This window comes from Podarcis bocagei (genome assembly GCF_964188305.1).
Source record: "Podarcis bocagei genome assembly, chromosome: 12".
Lineage (NCBI taxonomy): Eukaryota > Metazoa > Chordata > Lepidosauria > Squamata > Lacertidae > Podarcis > Podarcis bocagei.
The window spans coordinates 61,975,640-62,003,423 of NC_138137.1; the positions used below are offsets into that span (position 1 = coordinate 61,975,640).

The 27,784-nt window shown below is 48.8% G+C and overlaps 1 protein-coding gene across 1 annotated transcript; it reads left to right on the forward strand.

Moving 5' to 3' along the window:
• Positions 1-4,986: 4,986 nt before the first annotated feature.
• LOC308569939 (vomeronasal type-2 receptor 26-like) lies at positions 4,987-27,194 on the forward strand. The gene is made up of 5 exons (XM_081164207.1): positions 4,987-5,521; positions 13,564-14,376; positions 19,245-19,472; positions 25,909-26,035; positions 26,197-27,194. The coding sequence occupies exons 1-5, from the start codon at positions 5,360-5,362 to the stop codon at positions 27,093-27,095; spliced, it is 2,229 nt and encodes a 742-aa protein (XP_081020333.1). The 5' UTR covers positions 4,987-5,359; the 3' UTR covers positions 27,096-27,194.
• Positions 27,195-27,784: the final 590 nt, after the last annotated feature.

Sequence of the window (27,784 nt, forward strand, 5' to 3'; positions counted from 1 at the left end):
TTCCTCCTCACCCTTACCAAGCCCCTAAAGAAGCACCCTCTCGCCCAGTGATAGTGGAGGGAGAAGAGGAGTTTGAAGTGGCACAGATTTCGGACTCCCGTTGGAACAGAAGGAGGCTACAGGATCTGATAGAGTGGGAGGGGTACGGCCATTTCATGAGATCCTGGGAGTTCACGACAGATGTCCATGCTCCTGAGTTGCAAAGGGAGTTTCACCGCAACTACCCCAACAGGCCTAGACCCAGTGGGTGGAGGTAGGAAGACAACGAGGAGGAGAGCCTTGGAGGGGGGAGTGGTGTCAGGAACCTGGCTCCCCAGGACACAGTAAGCGAGACAGGATTGGAGAGTGAGCTTGCAGATGAGGCAGAAGGCTTGACTTACCTAGCTAACACCCTGCAGCTGCAACCCCCTCCCCTTCTAGACCTGGCACTCCGAGATCAGTGGGAGGGGGAAGGCTGGAAGACAGCCCAGACAAGGGCAGTCTGCCAATGGGTCGGATAACTCCGGAAGCATTATCTAGTGATAGTGATGAGGAGCCAATTAACACTCTCAGCCCGAGGCATTGGCGTTGGGCACCCCTCCAGGGAGAACATAAACACAAAAGCAGGTGCAAAGGCTTCTGGTGCCAATCCTGTTGGGGGTTTGGTTGGGAGGAGTCAGATTGTTGTTGTTGTTTAGTCATTTAGTCGTGTCCGACTCTTCGTGACCTCCTGGACCAGAGCACGCCAGGCCCTCCTGTCTTCCACTGCCTCCCGCAGTTTGGTCAAACTCATGCTAGTCTCTTCGAGAACACCGTCCCACCATCTCGTGCTCTGTCCTCCCCTTCTCCTTGTGCCCTCCATCTTTCCCAACATCAGGGTCTTTTCCAGGGAGTCTTCTCTTCTCATGAGGTGGCCAAAGTCTTGGAGCCTCAGCTTCACGATCTGTCCTTCCAGTGAGCACTCAGGGCTGATTTCCTTCAGAATGGAGAGGTCTGATCTTCTTGCAGTCCATGGGACTCTCAAGAGTCTCCTCCAGCACCAGGAGTCAGATTAGGACATCTTTTATGTGTAATGGTTGTGTGTGAGAACTGCTTATCAGGACACAAATTCAGCAGCGGTCCCATACATCCAGTGACGCACATCCAATGGACCTGTGTGCACGCTAACAGCAGAGTCAGTGAAAAGCCAGACTGTCCAGATATGTGGCATCGAGTATTTTATTATTTACAGCAAATTAAGTAAACAAACATGACTAGCAGTGTGAGCACCGTCTCACACAAACATCCTCAGAGAGGAAAGAACAAAGAGCAGAAGTTTTTCAGTCATACTTCCATTTCCACACATACAATGGTAAGGAATGTAAACATGGGATCATGTGACCCAGCAATAGGAGAATGAAAATACTAACACCGCTGTGCAAATATGCTTCTAAATCAAGACTAATTGGACTGATCATAGCCATTCCCGTGCTTGCTGTACTTTGGTCATTTATTTGTTATAACAAAGACTTGACCTCTCTGAAAATAAAGAAAGGCGAACCCCCAGACAATGCATGTTTAGCTTTTTAAAAATTTACATTTGGCACAAAAATGGTAAGAAGTCCCATCCCACAAATGTCAGCGATGTGTATGCAAACATAAAAAGAACATCACACGTTAGGAGGGGCTGCAGCAGGTCAGACAGGTTAGAAATTACATGTCAATCAAGTCAGTTGTGAATTGCAGGGCTTACACCTTTCCAGACAGAGTTTTCGTAATGCACTGAGGTTCTGAATAGTTATCACAAGTTCCATTTGAATGACAACACAAGTACCGTATTTTTCACTCTATATGATGCCACCGACCATAAGACGCACCTAGTTTTTGGAGGAGGAAAACAAGGGGGGGGGAATATTCTGAAGCCCAGAAGCCAGAACAGCAAGAGGGATCGCTGCACAGCGATCCCTCTTGCTCTTCTGGCTTCAGTGAAAGCAACGCAAAGCCTCTTCAGGGCAGTGGGAGGAATGCTCCCACTGCCCTGAAAAGGCTTTGCGCGGCTATAGTGTACGTCTTATAAAGCTAAAATACGGTAACCAATAGGATGGGAAAACATTGCTATGTCCATTGTCAATTGCCACCATGAAGAAAAACTCTTCTGGACCTTTCTGCTGAGGAGAAGGAGCCTCCGTGACTGTGTGCTTGGGGGTTCATGGCAGACCAGGGTTCCCATGACAAGATTTCCTAAGTGAAACAAGCGCAAGAAGGTGTATCTGCTTCACGCAGGAAGTGAACATTGCCCGTGGTGTGCCATTGACACAGTGGAGAGTCCCATTCACAGAAACAGTGCGATGGCCTGAGCATTGCCCTGAGCAGGTGCTGGGGGGGGGGAGGGGGCTGTGCTGCAACCATCTTTTTGTTAGGATATTTCCGTTCCACCTTAAACAGGGAGCAGGCTGTTGTTTGAGTCACAGTCTGCGTACTTCCGGCTCATAGGAAGTTTCTGTTTTAGTATATAGCTGTTGTTTTCTCTCTCTGTGCCTGGACATGCAGGCAGGCAGTCGTGTTTTTCTTTGTTCTGACCAACGCTGAATAAAGTTGTAAATAATGCTCTCCTGAGTGCATCTTTCATTGTGCGAATGCTGCAAAGGGCGTGCACAAGTCCTTGGAATGTGGACAGATGTTTCTGAGGCTTGTGTCGCTAATTGACTGATACTGCGTTTCTACGGGAGGTTGATGGATCGTCCGGAGACGGCATGGGGGCATGATGCCCTTTGTCTCCCTGGCAGTATCCCAACACTTTTGACAGCAGAGGTTATGGCATGTTGGCCCTTTAAACTCTAAATATCCCCTGGAAGTGAGCCTCTGTTGGGAGAGAACTGGCATGGGGGGGGGGGCTATTGTTGCAGGATGCAGTACTTTGAGAGGACATATCGATGCAAACATGGGCAGGCATCTTCTCTGTTCTCTCTTTGGAGATCTGTTGTAACTGCGTAACATGGTCATCCATGAACATGGTCTTAACAGTGAGTCCATAAGTGACTGTGGAGGCCAATTCTGGATCCACACGTCCTTCCAAAGTGGGGAGATAGGTTTCTGGGCAGGAGTTGATCACAGTGACGATTGGCCAAAGGTCCTTCCTCTTACCATCCGTGGCTCCATGAAAAGATCTGAAGGTGGGGAGCAGTACAGTGCTTATGGTGGCACTCATGTATCAGAAATGCAACTATGATATAACAGCCCTGGGAATCTGAGGACTCTGCTGGTTCATTTAGGCCAATGGCTCGTTGTCATTCCTCATCCTGTTCTCACAGTGGACAACCCAATGTCTCCATCAAAAGCCCTGACTGGACCTGAGCACAACCGCCCTCTCCCCTGTGGAGGCAGAGCAGGACTTTGGGGGCTTGTAGCCTTTTCAAGCTTTACGCACCCCGATTCTTTGAGAAGGTGTGAGCAGCTCCCTTGGGACCCTCCGGTCCTGCTTCTCTAGTTTCCCACTGTGAGCTACAGGGTGTTGGACTAGTTGGGCCTTTGGTCGGATCCAGGTGCAGGTCTCTCCGGAGGTCCTGTGCACAAATTTCAGGCCAAACTCTGCCCCCCCTATTAATTTATGCCAAATGTTAGAGCAGCATTGCAAACATGTTTTCCTCCAGCTCTGCAGCTGCTGCTTGAGCCATTCAAGACGCCAGAAAGTTATCTAGGTGAGATTTCTTCCACTTATAATTATCAAAATCATAGTGATTTCATCTTCTAAAAGCCCAAGAGATATTTCTGGAGGTTGCATCTGAAGCACCAACAGCATGACAGTATTAATTGTACCTGGACTGGAAAAGAAAAAATGTTGGGGACAGAGTGAGTGAAGACTGGAGCAGGTGAAGGGCTGGGGGGAAGAGGGAAGTCAGAGCTGAGGCCCCCCCCCCCGGAAAGCCACTGCAGCTTTGGTCTTGCGAGAGTCTTGTGATTCTCCTGCTTGGCTGGGTCAGGAGGTAAGAGGAGCCACACGTAGCAGATGTGAAGGAGGCAGAGCCAGGATGAGATCCCTGCTGCTCCTGCTGCTAATTTGCTCCCATCGAGTTTGTGTGAATCAGAAGGCAAAATGCCCTTTGAATCTGATCAGAGATCAAATTGATGCTCGGAATTACTTCCGGCCTGGAGACTTTCTCATTGGTGGGATCATATCTCCAAAACGTATTTTGCAACGTGATCCATTTGTTTTTCGTCAGACACCCTTCACCAGGATTTCATAGTAAGTAATTCTTTACAGAGGTATGTCAAAGTCCTTAAGCACCCCAGGTCCCTATCTCTGAAGGAGAGATCCTTTCCCCAAGATTGGGGAATCTGGGGTCCTCCAGAGATTCCTGGGCTTGCCTGACTGACCTTTGGCCTTGATGGAGCTGATGGGAGTTGGAGTCCATTAAAAGATTCCCCCCGAAGCCTCTCCTATTGCCTTGCATCTTACAGGTTGGTGACACAAGAATGCAAGAGAATCTGGTCAGGGATCAAAGGGATCCCCTGAGGTTTCCTACCTGCAGAAAGGAGGTGAGGATGGCATAAAACTCAGGCAGTTTCCACGGTTCCAAGATCTGATTTATTACTATTCTGTTTGTACAATTTATAAACTGCTTCATCAGAATTGCCTTTAAGGAATGCAATAGTTTTGAATATAAAATGTTAAGATCCTCCGGGTGATGTTTGTTGGCTGAAGAGAGAGAAAGCTATGTTTTCTACAAAACGAATAAATAAAACAATAAAAGCCAGAAGAGTTCCATGCTATGGTGACAGATCTCTGAAACATGGGCAATTCTTCTTCCTCCTCCTCCTCCTCCTCCTCCTCCTCCTCCTCCTCCTCCTAGGTAAAGATGTTTTGATGTCCTAGACTCAAATTGCTCCTAACACTTCCCCGACTTGACCCCCATTTTTCCTTCTGAATAACACCTGGGAAATGTGTACAGGCCCCCTTTGAAGGACCCAAACCCCTGAGGCAAAAACACAGGCAAAACATTTGCAGCAATTTCCCAGTATTTCACAAATTTGGGGGGAGGGAGATTCATTTTCTTACTTTGTTTTATTCTCTGCAGAGAGACAATGTGCATCTACACTCCTGGATTGGAGCACGAATCTACTAATCTTTATTGTATAATGGATAGAAAAGGGTTAGATATAAATGCAAAAAGATAATTTAATAGAGATTAATCTTTGTGTATCATATCATGTTTGTTTTCATTCAACTGTGAGTAGCGGTTTTACTCTTTCTAATTAATCCACTTATTGCAGTGAGACACCTAGGTACTACTGGCACATCCTGTCCTTCCTGTTCACCATCCAGGAGATCAACCGGGATCTCAGGCTCTTACCCAACATCACCCTTGGCTACAGCCTCTATGAGAACTATTTTGATGCCAGGATGACTTCAGATGCCCTGCTAGAGCTGCTTGCAGGCGGCGGAAGAAACATTCCCAATTATCGCTGCGGAGAAGAGAATCCCCTTCTCGCTGTTCTTGGAAGGAGCGATTCTGACATCTCAAAGGAGATTTCCACCATGTCAGGCATCTACAAAATCCCACAGGTATGAATGGGACAGAGGGCATGGAGGGACACAGGAGGAAACTCTACTTTCTCCTGGGGGGAGTTAAGGGGGGAAACCCTGAGCTATGTGCTGGCCATCAGGCCAAGGCTTCTCCCACCTGCCTTGCCCCACCTTCCAGCCCTGAGCTGCTGCCATGGACATTATCTGCATGTGTCTTTTAGTGAACTGAAACAAGAGAAAGATCATGAGTCATGCGGTGGGGAAACTGGGTGCATGAATTCAAGAGTGCTCAGTTCATTTCTGGTTGCTGATTTGTTGAGGGTGTTAATATTGTCCCATAGCATATTATTTTGTTAATCTTATAATATCACTTTTGTTGAAATTGTTGTTGTTTAGTCATTTAGTCGTGTCCGACTCTTCGTGACCCCATGGACCAGAGCATGCCAGGCACTTCTGTCTTTCACTGCCTCCCGCAGTTTGGTCAGACTCATGTTTGTAACTTCAAGAACACTGTCCAGCCATCTCGTCCTCTGTTGTCCCCTTCTCCTTGTGCCCTCAATCTTTCCCAACATCAGGGTCTTTTCCAGGGAGTCTTCTCTTCTCATGAGAAGTCTTGGAGCCTCAGCTTCATGATCTGTCCTTCCAGTGACCACTCAGGGCTAATTTCCTTAATAATGGATACGTTTGATCTTCTTGCAGTCCATGGGACTCTCAAGAGTCTCCTCCAGCACCAGAATTCAAAAGCATCCATTCTTCGGCGATCAGCCTTCTTTATGGTCCAGCTCTCACTTCCATACATCACTACTGGGAAAACCATAGCTTTAACTATATGGACCTTTGTTGGCAAGGTGATGTCTCTGCTTTTTAAAATGTTGTCTAGGTCAGTGTTTCCCAACCGGTGTTCCGCGGCACACTAGGGTGCCGCCAGACGTTGCCTGGTGTGCCGTGGGAGGGAGGCGGGGCGGCGGCAGCGAGGAGAGGCCGCCCAGCGCGGGGCTCTCGCCGTCTGCCTGCCTGGCTGCCTGCGTGGCGCTGACGTCACGGGGCTGTAACGTGCCCCACATAGGCACACGTGGGGCGGCGAGCTCCCTCCCTCCCACATCCCATCGCCGGCTCTGCACCAGGCGGTAGAGCTCGGCGAAGTCGCCGCGCTGGAAGGCCAGCAGTGCACGCGCCTTGGCCAGGCTCTCGCCCGCCTGCGCCTCCAGGCATGGTGCCTCGGCGTCGGGCGGCAGCGAGCCCAGGAAGCGGCCCAGCCGGCCGGGGTCGCCCGCCTGCAGCAGCGCCTCGCACACGCACGAGACGTGCTCCGCCGAGAAGCGCGGCGAGCGCGGAGGATCGGGCGCGGCAGAGGCCAGCCCCGCGCTTGGAGAGGACGCAGCAGCCGTCGCCAAACCCGATCCTCCTCCTCCTGCTCCGCCGCCGTCCTCTGGCTCTCGGCCGGGAGGAGCCTGCGGCGACGGGGCGGGCGCCGAAGTTGGCAGAAGTTGGCGCGCCTCCTCGGCAGCGCCTTCGTCCTCCTCCTCCTGCCTCTGCTCTCCTCCGGCGGCGGGGGCGCGCCGCCCTCCTCGGCCAGGGGGCTCGGCGGGGCCCGCGGGGAAGGAGGCCATGTTCGCGGCGCGCGGGATCGCGGCCCCCCTCGCCCGCCTCCGGCCTGCTCCCCTCCCCCTGCGCGCTGCCCTAGCCGTGCGGGTCTCCTCCCCCTGTGCCGCCGTCCCCTTTCCACATCCTAGGAGCCGCGGTCCGCCTTCCGCCCCCGGGCCGCGGCGCGGCTCCCAGCCCGGGCTGGCCTCTGCCTCCTGGGACGCGCGCCCACCCCCGCGGCCCCCCAAACTTCGGAGCAACGTTGGACTTCCGGGTTGACGCGATCTGGAAATGGCGGATTCCCTCCGAGCTCCGGAGGGAATCGGCTCCACTGAGGATGGGTCTTTGCCGCGCCGGCGACGCGGGGACCCTTAAAAACCGCAGGCGCGGAAGCCTGCGGACTGAAGACTCGGCGGGTGCCTTAAGCGCCCCCCTGATTCGCAAAGAGCCTTTTTAAAGGCTGCGGAGGGGATACGGGGGTGGCGTGGCACTGAGAGTCGATCGCTACCTCGGTGGAGCGAAGCCGCGAGCCATAACCAGAGAGCGCTGACTTCCTTCCTTGAAAATTTGGACTGAAAGAATCGCCCGTGAGTAAGACGGATTGGGACTTTATAAAATTCTACCTTGAATTGGAGACGAGCGGGGGGTGTCTAAAAGGAAGTCCGCACCCCCCCCCCTTGCAGACGATCTAAGCAACGGCGCAAGAGCTAAGCTGGAGAGCCTACCCCTGGTGGGGTGAGTTAAAAAGGACATTAACTTCCGAGATTTAACTAAGGGAAATTTTGGGCTGGAGAGTGGAGTTTTGGGAATCTTCTTTTTGCTTTAACCAACCCCCCCTCCCGGGCCCGGGAACGTCCTGCTTTGGTGCCTGTGTAAGAGCTGCGGAGTTTGACAGCTGTCAAAGCTGTCAAACGGCCGATTTAAAGTGGAAAATTTGTCATCTAAGATCCCTCTGGACTAAGACGAGTTATAATTGAGCTAAAACTGTTGGAAACAAAGTAACAATAATCAGTTAAAGGATTGTTGGTGAAAAGGCTAATAAGTAACCAGATTCCCCCTAGGGGGAATTCTGTGAAACTACAATGGATACAATGGCTGTGGAAGGAAAGTTACTTGTGGAAATCGAAAGGATGTTTCAATTGGTGGGAATCTTACAAGAACAGAGCTTGGCCATGAATAAACAACTTGAGACTATGACCTTGGGAACAGGCAACTCTGCTCTTAGTATTGAGGACCTCAATGAGAAAGAATCCACAGCTGAATGGGAAACAATACCTACAGAGCTGGAAGAGACTAAACAACAAGAAAAAGAAGAAGTAATCCTGGGAAGCAACAACCAAAAGTTGATATCTGCGGAACATAAGCAAGGAAATGCTGGGAACATATCTACTACAACTCTGCGAAAGACACAGAAGAAGAAGGAGGAGGTTCCGGGACAAAATGGAATACAGAAAACTAAAATAAAGAAATACGATTGGGGCCTCCGTTTGGACTTTGATTGTGAAGAGATAGGCTTTGTGGAAATTCTCCAGCAGTTACTTTTGAACCCCCTTGTGGGAAGAGGACACATTTTGACGGTGAAAGAGCTTTTCCCAGACCTGACGACTGACATAAAGGACTACCAACAGGACAGGCGGAGAGGGACTGAAAGGGATTTGAAAGCCTCGGACGTGAGGAACCCAGGCTGAGAATCTTGAATCTGGATCTTTATTGGGAAGGGACAAAAACCGGGGATGGGAGGGAGGGAAGAAGAGACTCTTAAAAACTCTTAAGACTTCTAGGTTTGGTTATTATGACTCTTAATTAAGATAAAATGAAAATCGATGGAAGAGAACTTAAGTCCAACTTAGGAAAATTAATTTTTATTATAAAAAAGGTAATAAGATGAATAAGAATGTTGAGAGGAGAAATACCAACTTGCTGATATAACCTTGAAACTGGGATGCACGAGGGGAGGTGGGGGGAAGTCAGGGAACAAGTTTATGAAACGGGGATTTGCTGATTTTATATATGTTTTTGTCTTTAGTCTTTTCTTTGTGTATGTCTTGTCTCTATAAAACCAGAAAACCAAATAAAAATTTTATAAAAAACAAACAAACAAACAAACTTCGGAGCAACTCTCCAGACGCTTCTCCCCCTCCTCGGTCTCCCTCCTTTCCACTTCTCTTCCCCCCTTCCTTCCCTCTTTCTTTCTCTTTCTCTCCCACCCGCCTTTCCTTCTATTAACTTTCCTTTCCCCTTCCCATGTAGAACAGTCCCTGCAAATAAAAACCTAGCATATTTGGAAGAGGGATGCTAGCCTAACCATTACCTTCTATGCTGTTACTATTTTTTTATTTTTTTTTTTACATAAGTAAAAAGTGACCTTTCCCCATCTGGCATGGTGGTGTGCCTCGAGATTTTTTTCATGAAACAAGTGTGCCTTTGCCCAAAAAAGGTTGGGAAACACTGGTCTAGGTTTGCCATCGCCTTTCTCCCAAGGAGCAGGCGTCTTTTAATTTCATGGCTGCTGTCACCATCTGCAGTGATCATTGAGCCCAAGAAAGTAAAATCTCTCACTGCCTCCCTTTCTTCCCCTTCTATTTGCCAGGAGGTGATGGTCCCAGTGGCCATGATCTTTGTTTTTTTGATGTTGAGCTTCAGACCATATTTTGCGCTCTCCTCTTTCACCCTCATTAAAAGGTTCTTTAATTCCTCCTCACTTTCTGCCATCAAGGTTGAGTCATCTGTATATCTGAGGTTGTTGATATTTCTTCCGGCAATCTTAATTCCGGCTTGGGATTCATCCAGCCCAGCCTTTCGCATGATGTATTTTGCATATAAGTTAAATAAGCAGGGAGACAATATACAGCCTTGTCGTACTCCTTTCCCAATTTTGAACCAATCAGTTGTTCCATATCCAGTTCTAACTGTAGCTTCTTGTCCCACATAGAGATTTCTCAGGAGACACATGAGGTGATCAGGCACTCCCATTTCTTTAAGAACTTGCCATAATTTGCTGTGGTCGACACAGACAAAGGCTTTTGCATAGTCAATGAAGCAGAAGTAGATGTCTTTCTGGAACTCTCTAGCTTTCTCCATAATCCGGCGCATGTTTGCAATTTGGTCTCTGGTTCCTCTGCCTCTTCTAAATCCAGCTTGCACTTCTGGGAGTTCTCGGTCCACATATTGCTTGAGCCTTCCTTGTAGAATTTTAAGCATAACCTTGCTAGTGTGTGAAATGAGTGCAATTGTGCGGTAGTTGGAGCATTCTTTGGCACTGCCTTTCTTTGGGATTGGGATGTAGACTGATCTTCTCCAATCCTCTGGCCACTGCTGAGTTTTCCAAACTTGCTGGCATATTGAGTGTAGCACTTTAACAGTATCATCTTTTAAAATTTTAAATAGTTCAGCTGGAATACCATCACTTCCACTGGCCTTGTTATTTGCAGTGCTTTCTAAGGCCCATTTGACTTCACTCTCCAGGATGTCTGGCTCAAGGTCAGCAACCCCACTCACTACCTGGGGTGCACGAGACATCCATTTCTTTCTGGTATAATTCCTCTGTGTATTCTTGCCACCTCTTCTTGATGTCTTCTGCTTCTGTTAGGTCCTTACCACTTTTGTCCTTTATTATGGTAATCTTTGTACGAAATGTTCCTTTCATATCTCCAATTTTCTTGAACAGATCTCTGGTTCTTCCCATTCTGTTGTTTTCCTCTATTTCTTTGCATTGCTCGTTTAAGAAGGTCTTCTTGTCTCTCCTTGCTATTTTTTGGAAATCTGCATTCAATTTCCTGTATCTTTCACTTATCTCCCTTGCATTTTGCTTGCCTTCTCTCCTCCACTATTTGTAAGGCCTCATTGGACAGCCACTTTGCTTTCTTGCATTTCCTTTTCATTGGGATGGTTTTAGTTGCCGCCTCTTGTATACTGTTACGAGCCTCCATCCACAGTTCTTCAGGCACTCTGTCCACCAAATCTAAATCCTTAAACCTGTTCCTCACTTCCACTGTGTATTCATAAGGGATTTGACTTAGATTGTATCTTACCTGTCCAGTGGTTTTTCCTACTTTCTTCAGTTTAAGCTTGAATTTTGCTATCAGAAGCTGATGATCTGAGCCACAGTCAGCTCCTGGCCTTGTTTTTGCTGACTGTATAGAGCTTCTCCATCTTTGGCTGCAGAGAATATAATCAATCTGATTTCGATGCTGCCCATCTGGTGATGTCATGGGGAGAGTCGTCTCTTGTGTTGTTGGAAAAGCGCGTTTGTGATGACCAGCTTGTTCTCTTGACAGAACTCTATTAGCCTTTGCCCTGCTTCGTTTTGAACTCCAAGGCCAAATTTGCCAGTTGTTCCTTTTATCTCTTGACTCCCTACTTTAGCATTCCAATCCCCTATAATGAGAAGAACATCCTTCTTTGGTGTCACTTCTATAAGGTGTTGTAAGTCTTCATAGAATTGGTCAGTTTCAGTTTCTTCAGCACCAGTGGTTGGTGCATAAACTTGGATTACTGTGATGTTAAAAGGACTGCCTTGGATTCGTATTGAGATCATTCTATCATTTTTGAGATTGCACCCCAGTACAGCTTTTGCCATTCTTTTGTTGACTATGAGGGCCACTCCATTTCTTTTACGGGAAATTATGTTGAAATTGTACAGGTTAGCTTATGAGTAGTTTTGTTAATAGTGGTTAAAAGAACGTAATTGTTCTACTGATGATTTGTAAATTATTCTATACGATTTATGTTGTATTGGTGATGTTCTATTAGGTTTTTGCTGTCCATGAGCCGCTTTGTGATTTTTGTGAATGAAAAGCTGCACAGTAATATAGTATAATAAATTAAATTAAATCCTCCTTGCCCCAGCTTGCTGTCTGCATATCAGACCCCTCCTGCTGCCTACGGTGGCGGCCAAGGGACCCCTTCTGCCTCTGGGTCGTTTTCTGCTCTGTGATGTGGGTGAAACGCCTGGTTTTAGAGGAAGGAGGAAGATCTAGCAGGCTCCCAAGGGACCTAGTCTCAACTGGCTCAGATCTTGTCTCCATTGCATCTGACTCCTGTCTCTCTTCAGGGCTGGTGAATCTGCTACCTTGCCCTTCTTCCTCACCTTCCAACATTCCCCAGCTCTTTTCTTCTTCTGGGCTGTGTCCTTTTCTGACCACCACAAAGCTGGCTCCATGCTGTCTTCCTCTGCCCCCTCCCTGGAAGACTCTTGAGGGTCTCCACCTCTTCTTCTCATCTGAACAGTTCCTGACACCACCAGATGTTTCGGAATAAAACTCCCATTGATCCCAGCAGCACAACTGTGGTTAGATATTAATCATTTCAGATTACAGTGGTGCCTCGCAAGAAGAAATTAATTCGTTCCGCAAGTCTCTTCGTCTTGCGGTTTTTTCGTCTTGCGATGCACGGTTTCCCATAGGAATGCATTGAAAATCAATTAATGCGTTCCTAGGGAAACCGCCTTCAGACCAGGTCCGGGGACAGTCTGTCCCCGGACCTCTTCTGAAGGCTGGGGGGGGGGGGACAAGGGCTTTTCTTCCCACCCCCAGCATTTTAAAAAACCCCGGGACAGCGGAGGACTTCTCCGCTGTCCGGGCGATCTTAAAATGCTGGCGGGCGGCATTTTAAAATCACCCCGGACAGCGGAGGACTTCTCCGCTGTCCGGGGCGATTTAAAAGCCCCTGGGAAGGCAGGCAGGGGGGACAAAGACTTTTGCCCCCCGCCAGCCTTCAGAAGAGGTCCTGGACCTCTTCTGAAGGCGGGCGGGGGGCGAAAGTCTTTGCTCCCCCCCCGGCCTGCCTTCAAAAGGTGTCCCCGCGGCGGCGGGAGGTGTCCCCTGCCCCCCGCCCGGCTTCGGAGCACCGGGAGAAGCGATCTCCCCGCAGCCCCTTGCTGCAAAAGACGTCCGGGGGAAGCGGGGAAGAAGCGCTTCGCTTCCCGCTGCCCCCGGACCTCTTCTGAAGCAAGGGGCTGGGGGGAGATAGCGATCTCCCTGCAGCCCCTTGCTGCCAAAGACGTCCGGGGGCAGCGGGGAAGCGAAGCGCTTCGCTTCCCGCTGCCCCCGACCTCTTCTGAAGCAAGGGGCTGGGGGGAGATAGCGATCTCCCTGCAGCCCCTTGCTGCAAAAGACGTCCGGGGGAAGCGGGGAAGAAGCGCTTCGCTTCCCGCTGCCCCCGGACCTCTTCTGAAGCAAGGGGCTGGGGGGAGATAGCGAAGCGCTTTGCTTCCCCGCTTCCCCCGGACGTCTTTTGCAGCAAGGGGCTGCAGGGAGATCGCTATCTCCCCGCAGCCCCTTGCTTCAAAAGAGAAGACCCGCTGTCCCCGGGGCAAGCTTCGTTTTGCGAAGCAAGCCCATAGGGAAATTCGTCTTGCGAGGCAACTCGAAAACGAAAAAACCTTTCGTTTTGCGAGTTTTTCGTCTCGCAAGGCGTTCGTCTTGCGGGGTACCACTGTACTAAATATCTACTCCCTTCCTGAAAGCAAAACAATTACTCTTTCCTTTCTTCACCAGCTCAGTTATGGCATCACAGCCCAGGTTCTTGAAGATAAAACACAGTTCCCTTTCCTCTACCAGATGCTCCCCAAAGAAGAAAGTCAGTTCCAGGGGATCGTCGAGTTACTCCTCCATTTCGGATGGAACTGGATTGGTCTCTTGGCTTCAGACAATGACAGTGGAGAAAGGTTTGAGAGCCTTATGACACCTCTGATGAACAGAAAGGGGATCTGCATTGCCTTGTCAGAAATATTAACAGAAGATGATGTATATCAACAGAGGTACCCAAGTGATGCTTTTTTCAACTGGAGACAAGTCGGGGTATTTGTTTGCTATGTAACTGATACAGTGGGAATGCTAATAATAATACAGCTATGTATGTATTATGAGATGGAAATAGGGGCCAAAGTGTGGATCACAACAGCTTTCCAGGACATCAGCGCTAGCTTGGCTTTCCCTCCTCTGTACATCCAGTACATTCATGGTTCTCTCTCTTTCGCAATTAAGACCAGAATAAGGAGCACCAAACATGGTTATGATGAATCACTGTCCAATCACCTTTTCTATTTTTTGTGGGAAGCATTTAACTGTTCATATTCCAAGCATGTTTTATCCCCGAAAGACCGGATTAGATGCAGAGAGAAGGAGGGACGGGAGTCTTTGCCCCAAGGGGAGATTGAGAGAGTCCTGTCTGCAGACAGCTATGGCACTTACATCAATGTTCAAGTGGCAGCCCAGGCCTTAAATGCTGCGTTTTCATCTAGACCACGGCGGATGCTGATGGTGGGAGAAGGAGCCGAATGGGAACAGGGAAGGCTTCAGCCATGGCAGGTATTTCCTTCCTCCTTCTGCAAACTGCAATCCATTGTCCTAACTGTGGAATAAATGTAGGAGTGAGACAAAGGTTTCTCAATCCACACAATGAATCCAGCTCTTTGTTGCTTTTACTCAACACTTCTTCTTTAGTGCGGAAAACAGTTAACTCACAAGGTTCTGTTTTTTTCTGACAGACTCAGAAACACTTGTATTAAAAAAAAATAATTATTGATTTTCCAACCATTTAAACACAATAAAACAAAAAAGGAAAAAAGGAAAAGAAAAAGCAAAGGAGAGAAAAGAAAGAACATAAGATTAACAAAACAAGACGCAAACCATTTAAAACACAAAACAATTTCAATATCTTAACTTTCATTCCCTTATTTCCACGACCTCCTCACACCTCCCTTTTTGTATTCCACTTCTATTAATTGTTTCAGCAAATCCTTTCCATCTTCCTCTGTTTTCTATCCTATAATTATCTTAACATATTCTAATCTTATTTTTCCCTTTAATACTCTATTAATCTATTTATACTTAATCCCTTATAGCATTTCTACTAAAGCCATATAACTTCATTCCAACATTTTTCTAACATTCATTATTTTTACAATATTTCTATAAATAGTCTTAAACTTTTTCCAGTCTTCTTCCACCGACTCTTCTCCCTGGTCTCGGATTTCTGCCAGTCATTTCCGCCAATTCCATATAGTCCATCAACTTCATCTGCCATTCTTCCCGGATAGATAAATCTTGTGTCTTCCAATACTTCACAATGAGTATTCTTGCTGCTATTGTTGCATATGTGAAAAAAGTTCTATCCTTCTTTAACACCAATTGGCCGACCATGCCCAGGAGAAAGGCCTCTGGTTTCTTCAAAAGGGTATATTTAAATACCTTTTTCATTTCGTTATGAATCATCTCCCAAAGTGTCTTAATCCTTGGGCATGTCCACCAAAGGTGAACTCTAATCCTCAAATTCGTCTGTTTTTCTTTACATTCAGTCATAACAAGCGTCAACTTATGTTCATCAAATTGCCTCTGTAGGGCTGGGGCTCTCTTTCTCTTTCTCTCCAGTTGTGTTACTTTACATTCAGCAACAACAGCTTTTTCCCTGGCCTCCTCTGCAGTTTGCCGTATCGAAATAGGTTCCTGTGTCAATTTCTGGGTGGTTTCTATATTAGTATTATTTATACTTTCTATATTTAAGTTAATTTTAGTGATTGAAACATGCACTTTCACATTTATCGTGTCCATTTTCCTGTGAAGCTGATCCAAAGAGTCATTTATCTTAAGTAATGCAGCCACTAGAGCCTCTTCTGTCAACATTTCTCTTGGTTTTACATATACTGGTACAAAGGCTGCAACAAAAAGAGCAGGGGGGCCGGACGATGGACCTCTCCTGGATTGTTGCCAAGTCCTCCCAGACCTTAATGTTTTGTCAGCAGTTGACTGTAGACTCAGAAACACTTGTAAATGAAATAAAATATAAAATAAAATAAAATAAAATAATTTTTTAAAAAATTATACCCTGCCCACTCTTGGCGGCTTACAACAGGATATCAAAAACATCATAAAACAGCAATCCTTAAAAACTTCCCTAAATAGGGCTACCTTCAGATGTCATCTAAAAGTCAGATATTTGTTTATTTCCTTGACATCTGATGGGAGGGCATTCCACAGGGCAGGCGCCACCACTGAGAAGGCCCTCTGCCTGGTTCCCTGCAACCTCACTTCTTGCAGGGAGGGAACTGCCATAAAACCCTCGGCGCTGGAACTCAGTGTCCCGGCTGAATGATGGGGGTGGAGACGCTCCTTCAGGTATACTGGGCATTTGAGGCCGTTTAGGACTTTCATGGTCAGCACCAACACTTTGACTTGTGCTCGGAAACGTACTGGGAGCCAATGCAGTTCTTTCAGGACCGGTGTAATATGGTCTTCCATTCCAAAGATCATTAAGGAAGGGAGGTCTTTGTGGTCCATAATAATGGGACAGCAGCATGGTTTGGGCAAGAGGATGGTCCTTGGTTTGTAGTCACTTGAGTCACAGGTCAGGAAAACAGCAATCCAACTTTTCAAGGCAACCGGAGGTTAATTGCTTCATTTCAACTTCTTTTCAGAAGTGAAATCTGACAGCCAAGCTTGTGTCTGGCTATCATCCAACACCAGGCTACTATCTCTGTGGGCAAGGAGTCATTGAAAGACCTTCAGTCCACCATGATCCCATCCTTGGTTGAAAGATCACAGGGCAGTTTACAGCATAAAGACACAAAATGAGAAGAAAAAATACATAACATATCACCAAATAACACAAACCCCCACAGATAAGGCCCATCCAGAACTCTCAGTGGCTCACCAAAGCGGCAGCGCACCTCTGAGCGCGTGCAGACTGCTGCACCCTCTCCACCCACAGCAGAGGCTCCCCAAGGGAAAACATGCGCCCTGGGGGTTGTGGCTCCATTTTGCACCCCCCGACGCCCCATCTGAGGCACTTCTACTCGGACACAAATCCCAGAATCCACACTCAGCCTCTGAAAACATGAGCACCTGTGTGGGGACAGCACCAAGTATCTGAATGGGACCAATGCCCCACTCGCCCCTTCCCTTTGCCCCTCCCTGGCCACAAGGGTGCCTTCTCAGCCTGGGCATCCTGTGCAGATCAGCTGAGCAAAAGGAGCCCCAAAGGGCCAATTTGGGGATTTCGGCTCTATGCTGTCCTGCTTGTGCAGCATCCGAAACTGAGGCCCCACCATAAGCATTGCTGGTGCTATTTTGCAACCTGCTCGCGCAAAATACTAATTGCCGCAATATGTTTTGGAAGCCTCCGCGCAATTGGGCGTAATGAACTAGGGCCAAAGAAGAGCTGCGACCTCTGTTTTAGAGAGAGCCTTGATGGGCATCACATTCCACTCCTGCTGTGCAGTTTTCCACGCCAACCAGCCGCACACATGGTGCTCTGGCCGCCCAAGTTGAGCTGAGGACTTGACGTGCCACCCTCACCTTCTGCCGGCCCTGTGCTGGGGCAACGGTGTGCGTGCCCAAAGAGAGGGCTCTGAGTGCCCCCTCTGGCACACGTGCCATAGGTTCGCCACCACTGGCCTACATGATATCGAGCGACAGAATAATCTGGCCACAATGAGGAAATTTTGTCCATGGTATGACTACTTTCCACATGGTCATCTTGACATTTGGCACCCTATTTGCAAAATTTAACAATCCCAAAATATAGATGCACTTTTGCAAGGTTGAATATACTGCCTTCGGCTGTACTTGAGGGTCGATTTCAAAAAAAATTCCACTGGAAAAATGGTTATGCCCCTGGGGAGATGGCAGTATTGAGTCAGTGGCTCATGTCCTTCTGGTTTGCACTCTTTATAAAGATTTGAGGAGTGAGGTTATTACCCCTCTTTTATTTTCCATGCCGGGTCGCTCAACCATCGTTACTGTGTCCTTTCTTTTAGCAGGTCAAGATGATCAGGTGACAGCAAAAACTGCAAGGATTTTAATGGGCGGCAATTAGAATAAGATCTATTATTTGATGTAAACCCCAAAATGCATTCTATTTTAGTTAAAGTTTTTACCTCTATCTTCAGTATATATTGTTATTTTTGAGATTTCACCCCTCCCATATCCAAGAATCTGCTGATGTTCTCTGCTGATTCTCCAGAGAGGAGGGGGCGGTTTTTGCTCTCTACTTATTCCGCTCCAGCCTCACATCAAAGAGAGAGAGAGAGAGACTGAGTGTTAGAGAGAGATCGTGTGTTTAGATAAGGTTGCTGCTAAGAGCAGCTGCAGACACTCAGTGCAGTTCAGCATTTTCGTTTAGACCTCATTTAGCTCTGTACATAGTTGTGTATTATAGTTGTAGACAGAATAAAGAAGATATTCTGCAGAGCTGCTCTCCGAGTCATTTATGCTCTGCTGTACTCTGCTATACTCTGCTGTGTGCGACGACTGTCTTGTGGAAGTGAATCGGGTGCTCACAACTCTAAGCTGTGAGTCCACAGCACTTTGACCTGTTCCTGTGCAGAAGGTGGTCTCTGGAAGTGCTACCCAGCTCGCCTAGCCCAGTCGGGCCTGAGGTGTGTGAGTTCAGTTGGTGGCACTGGCTCAAGGGCGATGCTGACAATTTTATTGCTATGACTTGTGGTTGATGCAAATAAAAATTCTTCTGATCTGATCAATCTTCACTAGAAATAAAGGGGTCACCAGTCAGGAATCCAGTCCCCGGCTTGATAACACAGTGAGCGTAGTTAATTAAAAAGGATGATTTATTGTTAAAACAAACAGGTAACTCTGGCCAGCTCTAACACAGCCTCCATCATCAGTCAAGATGACCCTTCTGAAGAATGCTTCCGGCGCGACCAGAAGCAACTGAACTTTCACTTCATACATCTTTTGTTTTCCTTCTTATCTTAAAGCCTTCCCATTCGTTGAGACCTTGGAGAGAGTGAGTCAACTCCCTCCTCTTCCTCATTCTCTGAGAGGCTGTCCCTTAACTCTTTCTTGCCGGTTTGTGCTTCCGGCGAGCTTTGGCTACGTTCCTGACTACGTTTTCCGCCATTCCCTCATCAGCCGGCATTCCAAGGGGGTGGAAGAGTAGGCACTAGCCGATGCTCATCCTGCATGGCAGTTAACCCTCTCTCTTCCTGGCTGCTTTCTTCAGTTGGCTCATTCATGGCATCACCTGTGGAAATGATGTTCTCTCAGCTAGTTCCAGCAGACCGATGTGTCTGTTAGGCATTTTGGTTCTTAAAAAAAAGAAGAAGACTGTATTGACTTTTGTATTAAGCTTATTTATTATTTGTATTAATGTTATTTTGGAAAGTCGCTTGCTTCAAGTGAGGAACAATAAAATGCTGCTGTTTTCCCTGTCATTCCAGCTCCACCCTTTCTTAAAAGAAATCCAGTGTTTGAATACTTCCAGGGGCACAATATGTTTGGATGAGAATTGGGAGCTGCCTCCTGACTTTGATATCATGAATTGGGTGATGTTTCCCAATGAGTCTCATGCTTTGGTGAAGATTGGCAGTATAAGGAGAGAGGCATCTACTGGCATCAAATTCACCATCAACCCAGAAGCCATTGAGTGGCCTGAGAAGTTTCACAAGGTAGGGGATGTTACCGAGGAAGAAGGCTAGGAGATCCTGCTCATGCTCTTCCTGGAGCCACTCCTGCAAAAGGGGGACCAATGGTGTCCTTTCCACCCAGTTTCAGCTGCCAGCGCTGAATCTTGGAGGCTCAAGAATGCGTTAGCACCCAGGCATCCTGAGAAAAGGCAGACTATGTTTCCCAGCCAGGTCCCTCTCAGTCCACCTGGGGAGGAAAGCCAGCAGCACCCAGTCCTCTCCCTCTCCCTCTCTCCCTCTCTCTCTCTCTCTCCCCTGTCCAGTCCCCCCCCCAGCATCAAAATAGGCTGGTGGCTGGTTTTCTCTAATCCCCAAATCTTACACCCAGGAGTGTGCACCCTGTGGTTTGGCATGTGGGAGATTACCCAAATCCTAAAGTTTGGCAAAACCACATTAAAGACCTGAACGGTCAATTTGTATAAGAGGAGCAGCTAATTCCTCCCAAAAACGCACAATAAAACCTCAAATATTTAAAACTTCTCTGTCTAGGACTGCCTTCTAAAAGTCAGCTAGTTACTTATTTCCTTGACATCCTGTCAGGGAACTGCCATCAGAGCATCAGGTGGTGGAGGGACTCAGGCAGGATGAAAGAGACTCAACTGCTGAAGCAGGGACCAGCAGGGGGAGGAGTGGGTCTCTGAGGGAATGCGAGCAGGAGGGAGGGCTCAGGGAGGCTTCCAGCGAGAACAGTGGGGAGGTATCGGAGTCTCCCATAGGGAGACCCATACCTCGCAGGAAACTGTCACGCCGTGAGTCCAGGAGACGCGTTTCCGTTAAGGAACTTCTTTGCTGGAAACGCTTCCGCAGACAGCCACTGTCGGACTCTACTAGTGACTAGAGCAGACATGTCTGAGGAGCTCCGTCACACACGGAGGTTTGTGGGGGCGCACAAACTCTGAGGGAGCACGTTTTCACGCACAAGCAGCTAATCAAACCCTCACAGCAGTCCGACAGTCTTTGTACGCTGCCTGTGCAAGAGAAGGCATCATGAGCGAACCAACCGGAACCGGAGGAGCAGGGGCTGGAGCTGGTCCAAGCTTGGAAGATAGATACCGAGCGTTGGAGGTTCAACTGGCCCTGCAGACGGCGAGGCTGGAGGAGAGAAGGGCTCAGGATGCAGACAAGAAGGGGAGAGCCACTCAATTCCCCAGAAAGGTACCAGGATTGGTGCAGAAATTTGGGGGGGACCCCAAGGACTACCATGCTTTTAGGACAGAGATGCAATATGCCCTTAATGTGCAGTTCGATGAGTTCCCTGATGAGGAATCGCGAGTTGCTTTTGTAATTGGGCATCTTGAGAAAGGGGCTAGAGACTGGGTTCGACCCCTAATGGCAACGCACAATGACATACTAAAGGACACAATGAAGTTCTTTCGTGCAATGGATATCATGTTTTCCAGCGATATTGAGGAAGGGGTGGTGCGCAGACAGCTAATGGCTTGTAAGCAGGGGAGTCGATCTGTCCGTGAATATTGGACTGAGTTTACCATGCTGATTCACAGACTGAGTTGGGATTTATCGGCGGCACCCGTTCAAATGCTATTTGAAGAAGGTCTTTCTTCGGGGGTGAAAGACGAGCTGGCACGGAGCCCCAGGGCGGAGTCTATGGATCAGCTGACCAAATCTGCGCTGACCATAGGAGCGCGGCAGGAGGCAAGAGCCTTGGAGAGGCGGGAAGGGAGAGGGGAACGTTGGAAGGAGTTCCGCATTCCAGACATTCCTGAGCCAGCTTTCCCGCCGGCAGAGCCGATGGAAATCGGAACAGCGCGCGCGCGCGCATTTTCAAAAACCAGCGAGGGAGTTAAGAAGGAGGGAAAGGGCCCCCGGAAATGCTATCTCTGCCAACAGCCAGGCCACTTTGCCAGAGTCTGCCCCCAGAGGAAGGAATGGCAAGGGATGGTGGGAGCTGTTGAGGGGGGAGAAGAAGGGGGAGCGGAGCAGGTAAAAGCCAACGCCTGGTTGCCACAATTGGGGCACTGCAGCCAGGCCAAAGAGCAGTGAAAGTGCCCGTGCCAGAAGCTCCTCGACCTGCTCTAGTGATTGAAGTGTCGCTAGAGCTGCAGAATGGGCACCCCCTAAAAATAAAGGCGCTATTGGACTCAGGCAGCTCCTGCAATTTTATGAGCAAGGAGTTTGCTGCTGAACACCAGATACAGACCATCCCTTTAAGCAACCCCCTGCAGGTGACCACGATTGATGGCAGGGAGTTGTTGGGAGGAGGAGTCCGCTTGCAGACTGTCCCAATGATAATGAGGGTGGCAAGGCACACAGAACTGATAGCGTTTAATGTGGCCACCCTGGGAGGCGCTCCCATTATTTTGGGAATGAGCTGGCTAGCTCTACATGATCCGCTGGTTGGCTGGCATCAAAGAGTGGTGTCCTTTGGTTCAGCACATTGCCTAGAACACTGCAAAGGGGAGAAGGGTTCAGTAGGGGCCCAAGCCACCCTAGCAGGGACTGAAGTAATGGGGAAGGTGAAGGTACCACCACAGTATGCAGATCTCAGCGACGTGTTCAGCGAGAAGGAAGCTGACCAACTACCACCTCATAGACCCTTTGATTGTCAGATCAATTTACTCCCTGGAGCACAGCTTCCCGTGGGCAAGTTGTATGCCATGTCAGACAGGGAAATGCAGGAGTTGCGAGGGTTCATTGACAAGAACCTGAAGAGAGGCTTCATCAGAGAGTCCAAAGCAGCAGGGGGGAGCCCAGTGTTCTTTGTGGACAAAAAAAATGCGGACAAGCCGAGACTTGTATGTGATTTTAGGCGGCTGAATGCAGTGACTGAACCGGTGGCGTTCCCTATGCCCAGAATTGATGATATTTTGACCATGGTGAGGAAGGGAAAGATTTTCACAAAGCTGGATCTAAGGGGGGCGTACAACCTGATACGCATAAGGAAAGGGGATGAATGGAAAACCACCATGTTTACCCCTTTGGGGGCGTTTGAATACCTCGTTATGCCATTTGGATTACAAGCAGGCTCCGCGTGTTTTCAATCTTTTATGAACCACGTGCTGGGCCCTTTGCTCTACAAGAATTGCGTTGCCTTTCTAGATGATGTGTTGGTGTATTCTGAGAATGAGGAGCAACATGTGAGAGACGTCAGAGAAGTGTTGAGCAGACTGCAAGCCAACAGGCTGTGGGTCAAACTGGAGAAGTGTCGGTTCCATACCAAGGAGGTGGAATTCCTGGGGTACCGCCTGTCAGACAAGGGATTGGCCATGGATCCCGGCAAGGTACAGGCAGTGCTGGAATGGAAAACACCCAAAACCAAGAAGGATGTGCAGAGGTTCCTAGGGTTTGGAAACTTTTATCGTAAGTTCATCCGCAACTTCGCCCATCTGACGGCGCCCATCACTGACTGTCTCAGCAGTAAGAAGAAGTTTGTATGGACGGCGGAGGCGGAGCGAGCGTTTGAGGAACTGAAAAGGGCCTTCGCCTCTGAAGAACAACTTCTGCATGTGGATTTACGAAAGAAGCTAAGGGTTGAAACAGACGCATCTGACAGAGCCATAGGGGCGGTGCTTCTTCTGCAGCCGGGGAAGGAGGAGTCGGAGTGGCGTCCGTGTGCCTTCTTCTCGCGGAAGCTGAACAAATCCGAGAGGAACTACACGGTGTACGACCGAGAACTGCTTGCTATTCATGAGGCGTTCCGGAGATGGAGGCATCTGCTAGTTGGTGCACAACATAAAGTGCAAGTGTGCACGGACCATAAAAATCTAGAGTACTGGAGAACGGCGCGAGTGCTCAACCAAAGGCAGTTGAGATGGGCCCAAGAGTTCTCCAAATTTAACTTTGAGATTTGTTATGTGCCAGGCCCAGAGAATGTTAGGGCGGACGCTCTCTCACGCAAACCTGAATATTTGGAGGGGGAGGGAGCACCCGAAGAAACCCATATCATTCCAGAGGACCGCTGGGTGTGTGGGGGGACTTTGGTGGGGCAAAGGGAATTGGTAGAGGGTACGGTGCAGGATGCATACGCCCAGGGGAAACTCAGGGATCTCAGAGGGGAGGAAGACAAACCCGGTGGTTTTGAGGAGAGAAATGGGGCATTGTATTATAAGGGAGCGTTATATATACCTGAAGGGGAATTGAGGGAGAAAGTACTCAAGCAGCTGCACGATAGCCCCACAGCAGGGCACTTTGGGCAACACAAAACCATGTGGCTGGTTACCAGGGAATTTTGGTGGCCCAAGGTCAGGGAAGATGTGCGGGAGTATGTGAGAGGGTGTGAACAATGCCAAAGAGCCAAGGGGGAGAGGCAGGCGCCGGCTGGTTTATTAGAACCACTGCCCACACCTGAGAGACCGTGGGAAGCAGTGGCAATAGATTTCATGACTGATCTGCCAAGGTCTAGAGGGAAAACAGCCATCATGGTTGTAGTAGACCTGTTAACTAAAATGGCCCACTTCATAGCCTGCTCACATGCGGTTACAGCAGAAGAAACCGCCAAATTGTTTGTAGAGAATGTGTTTAGGTTGCATGGCGCCCCCTTGAGGGTGGTTTCAGACCGAGGGAAACAATTTACTTCCAGGTTCTGGAGGAAGCTCATGAGCTTACTGCATGTAGAGGTTAATTTCTCGACGGCCCGTCATCCTGAAACCAACGGGCAGGCGGAAAGAGCAAATGGGGTTCTCCAACAATATTTGAGGTGTTATGTTAATGACAGAGAGAATGATTGGGTGGAGAAGCTGGCGTTGGCAGAATTTGCCTACAACAATGCAGAGAACGTGTCCACGGGGATGAGCCCCTTTTTGGCTAATCACGGGTGCCATCCCAGAGCCTTCCCTGGGGGGGAGGGGGAGAACTGGAGCGTTCCAGCTGCAGAACAGTTCGTGGAAGAAATGGAAGCGATCCATCGCCAGCTCCAACTCAACTTAAACAGGGCTAAGGAGGAATATAAGAGGCAAGCAGACAAAAACAGAAGGGAAGGTGAAAGCATCAGGGTGGGGGACCAGGTGTGGCTGTCAACCCAAGGGTTGCCATTCAAAGGAGGTTGTAAGAAATTAAGACCCAAAAGGCTGGGTCCGTTTGAAGTCATACAGCAGGTCAATCCAGTGGCTTTCAGGCTCCGGTTACCGAACCACATGAAGCTGCACCCAGTTTTTCACAGGTCGTTGCTGTCACCATATAGAGGAGACAGTGAGGGGAGGGTCACTAGGGGACCAGCAATGGAGGAGAAGGAACACAGCTACCATGTAGCGGAGATCCTCGATTCCAGGTGGAAGGGAGATCAAGTAGAGTATTTGGTAATGTGGGAAGGGGAACCGGAGTCGGAAAACACCTGGGTTAGGGCAGAGGATGTCAATGACGAGGTTTTAATAGAGACTTTTCATCAGAGGTTCCCACGTAAACCTCAGCCTGTAGCGAGGTTCCGAAGGGAATACTTTGCCACCACCGACGAGGAAGAGGAGTTGGAGGGGTTCCCAGATTCTGAAGAGGAGGAGGATTCAGCTGGCCAGGACGACGATCGATGGAGAGAATTGTTCGAGACGTCAGAAGATGAGGAAGATTCGTTTCGGGGTTTTAGCCCTTCACCTCCCAGGGGGGAGGAATTGGGAGGGGGTGAGGGGGGCCCTGGAGGGGAGGTGGATGTCAGGGAACTGCCATCAGAGCATCAGGTGGTGGAGGGACTCAGGCAGGATGAAAGAGACTCAACTGCTGAAGCAGGGACCAGCAGGGGGAGGAGTGGGTCTCTGAGGGAATGCGAGCAGGAGGGAGGGCTCAGGGAGGCTTCCAGCGAGAACAGTGGGGAGGTATCGGAGTCTCCCATAGGGAGACCCATACCTCGCAGGAAACTGTCACGCCGTGAGTCCAGGAGACGCGTTTCCGTTAAGGAACTTCTTTGCTGGAAACGCTTCCGCAGACAGCCACTGTCGGACTCTACTAGTGACTAGAGCAGACATGTCTGAGGAGCTCCGTCACACACGGAGGTTTGTGGGGGCGCACAAACTCTGAGGGAGCACGTTTTCACGCACAAGCAGCTAATCAAACCCTCACACATCCCATGGGAGGTTGTTCCACATAGAAGTCGCCACCAATGAGAAGGCCCTCTGCCTGGTTCCCTGTAACGGGACTTCTCACAGGGAGGGAACCGTCAGAAGGCCCTTGGAGCTGGACCTCAGAGTCAGGGCTGGATAAAGGGGAAGGAGACGCACCTTCAAGCGTACAGGGCCAAGTTTGTTTAGAGCTTTAAAGATCAGCACCAACATTTTGAATTGTATATAAACGTGTGATATAAAACTTGCATGAACAAGCAAACAAACGAACAAAGAGATGCTTCTATGCAAAAAGTGGACAGGCTCAGGGGACAAGAGATCCTCTTAGGTAATTTCCAAACTGTCAAAATTCACCTTCTCCCCCCGCCCTATCATGTTTATTGATTCTCCATGCACCTTCTTATCTTTATGGTTAGGCCGTGCCTCGTTCCAGGTGTAGCAAAATATGTCAACCTGGATTTGCAAAGGTGGTTCCAGAAGGAAAGCCTGTTTGCTGCTATGCTTGTGATCCTTGTGCGGAAGGAACCATGTCCAACCAAGAAGGTGGGTGAGAAGGATTACAAGAGAGGAAGCATTTTTGCCCTTTGCAAAAAAGGAACAAAGAATTTCTTGTCACTCTTTACCTCTTTACACATTCTTATTTCCGGAGCACAGGTGGTCATGGATGTAAGGGATGCTGAAGCCACTCTTTTCCTTTTCCTCAGATGCAGAACGTTGCACCAAATGCCCAGAAGATCAGCATCCAAACAAGGACAAAGATCAATGTGTCTCCAAGATTATCACCTTCCTGGCTTATGAAGAACATCTGGGGATCACCTTAGCTTCCATTGTCCTCTTCTTATCTTCAACAGCAGGCATTGTGTTAGGAATCTTCATTAAATACAAAGAAACCCCAATAGTCAAAGCCAACAACCGGGACCTCTCCTACATCCTGCTCGCCTCCCTTCTGCTTTCCTGTTTGTCCTCCTTCCTCTTCATTGGGCAACCAAGAAGAGCGACCTGCCTCCTCCGACAAACAGCCTTCAGCATCATCTTCTCCGTTGCTGTTTCTTCTGTCTTGGCCAAGACCATCACGGTGGTGCTGGCCTTCCTGGCCACAAAGCCCGGGAACAGGGTGAGGAGATGGCTAGGGAAGAGTCTGGCCAACTCCATTGTCATCTCCTGTTCTGCTGTGCAAGTTCTCATCTGCACCATCTGGCTGGGCTCTTCTCCCCCATTCCCAGAGCCCGACATGCACTCCCAGGCGGAAGAGATCATCTTGCAATGCAACGAAGGCTCTGTGGCCATGTTTTATGTTGCCCTCGGCTACCTGGGCTTCCTGGCTGCCATCTGCTTCACAGTGGCTTTCCTAGCCAGGAAGCTGCCTGGCTCCTTCAACGAAGCCAAGCTGATCACCTTCAGCATGCTGGTCTTCTGCAGTGTTTGGGTGTCTTTTGTGCCCACCTACCTGAGCACCAAGGGCAAGTACATGGTGGCCGTGCAGATCTTCTCTATGTTGGCCTCCAGTGCGGGGCTCCTGGGCTGCATCTTCCTCCCCAAGTGCTACGTTATTCTGCTGAGGCCTGATCTGAATACAAAGGAGCACCTGGGAACAAGGACTTAAGATGGCATTGGATTCTTACAGTATTCCATGTTGATTCTACCCAGCACTGCAGAAAGGAAACACACATAGTTGGTTTTGGATTAAAGTTTATGTTTAGAACGGATTATGGTTAGAACGACAGAAAAACAAGGCAGCTTGCAACTTATCTGTATGCGTCAGCAGATGTAGATGTAGAATGGCTGGGGGCCGGTAAAAATAAATTATTATTATTGTTGTTGTTGTTGTTGTTATTGCTATTATTATTGAACTCAGCTACACCCACTAGTGCTCAGGATGTGGCTTTATAGTTTGAGGCAATGTGTAAAAGGCTGAAAGCATAGACCATATAAGGGGAAAGACAAACATGAGAAGTCGTCGGAATTAAGGGTAATGGGCAATGTTAACAAAGGCGGGCGTCTTAGTATTTTAATCAGGCAGCCGTGATAGGCTGTAAACCCTCTGCGTCCCCAGCCAATGGGGAAAGAAGGGAGGGACCCTGAGCTTGGGGAAAGGGGGTATAAGCTTGTGTTTTGCTAATTTCGGGTGTGCCTGCTTTTGGACACCCACTTCTTGCAAGAACGTATGCAGTCAATAAACTCTTTGCTGCTTCACCAATTTGCTTAAAATTTATTTTGAGGGCCTCAAGACCTAGGTACCCTTTGTATCCCTCCCAACTGACTGGGTTGCTCCAGCCACCCTGCGTGGCTTCC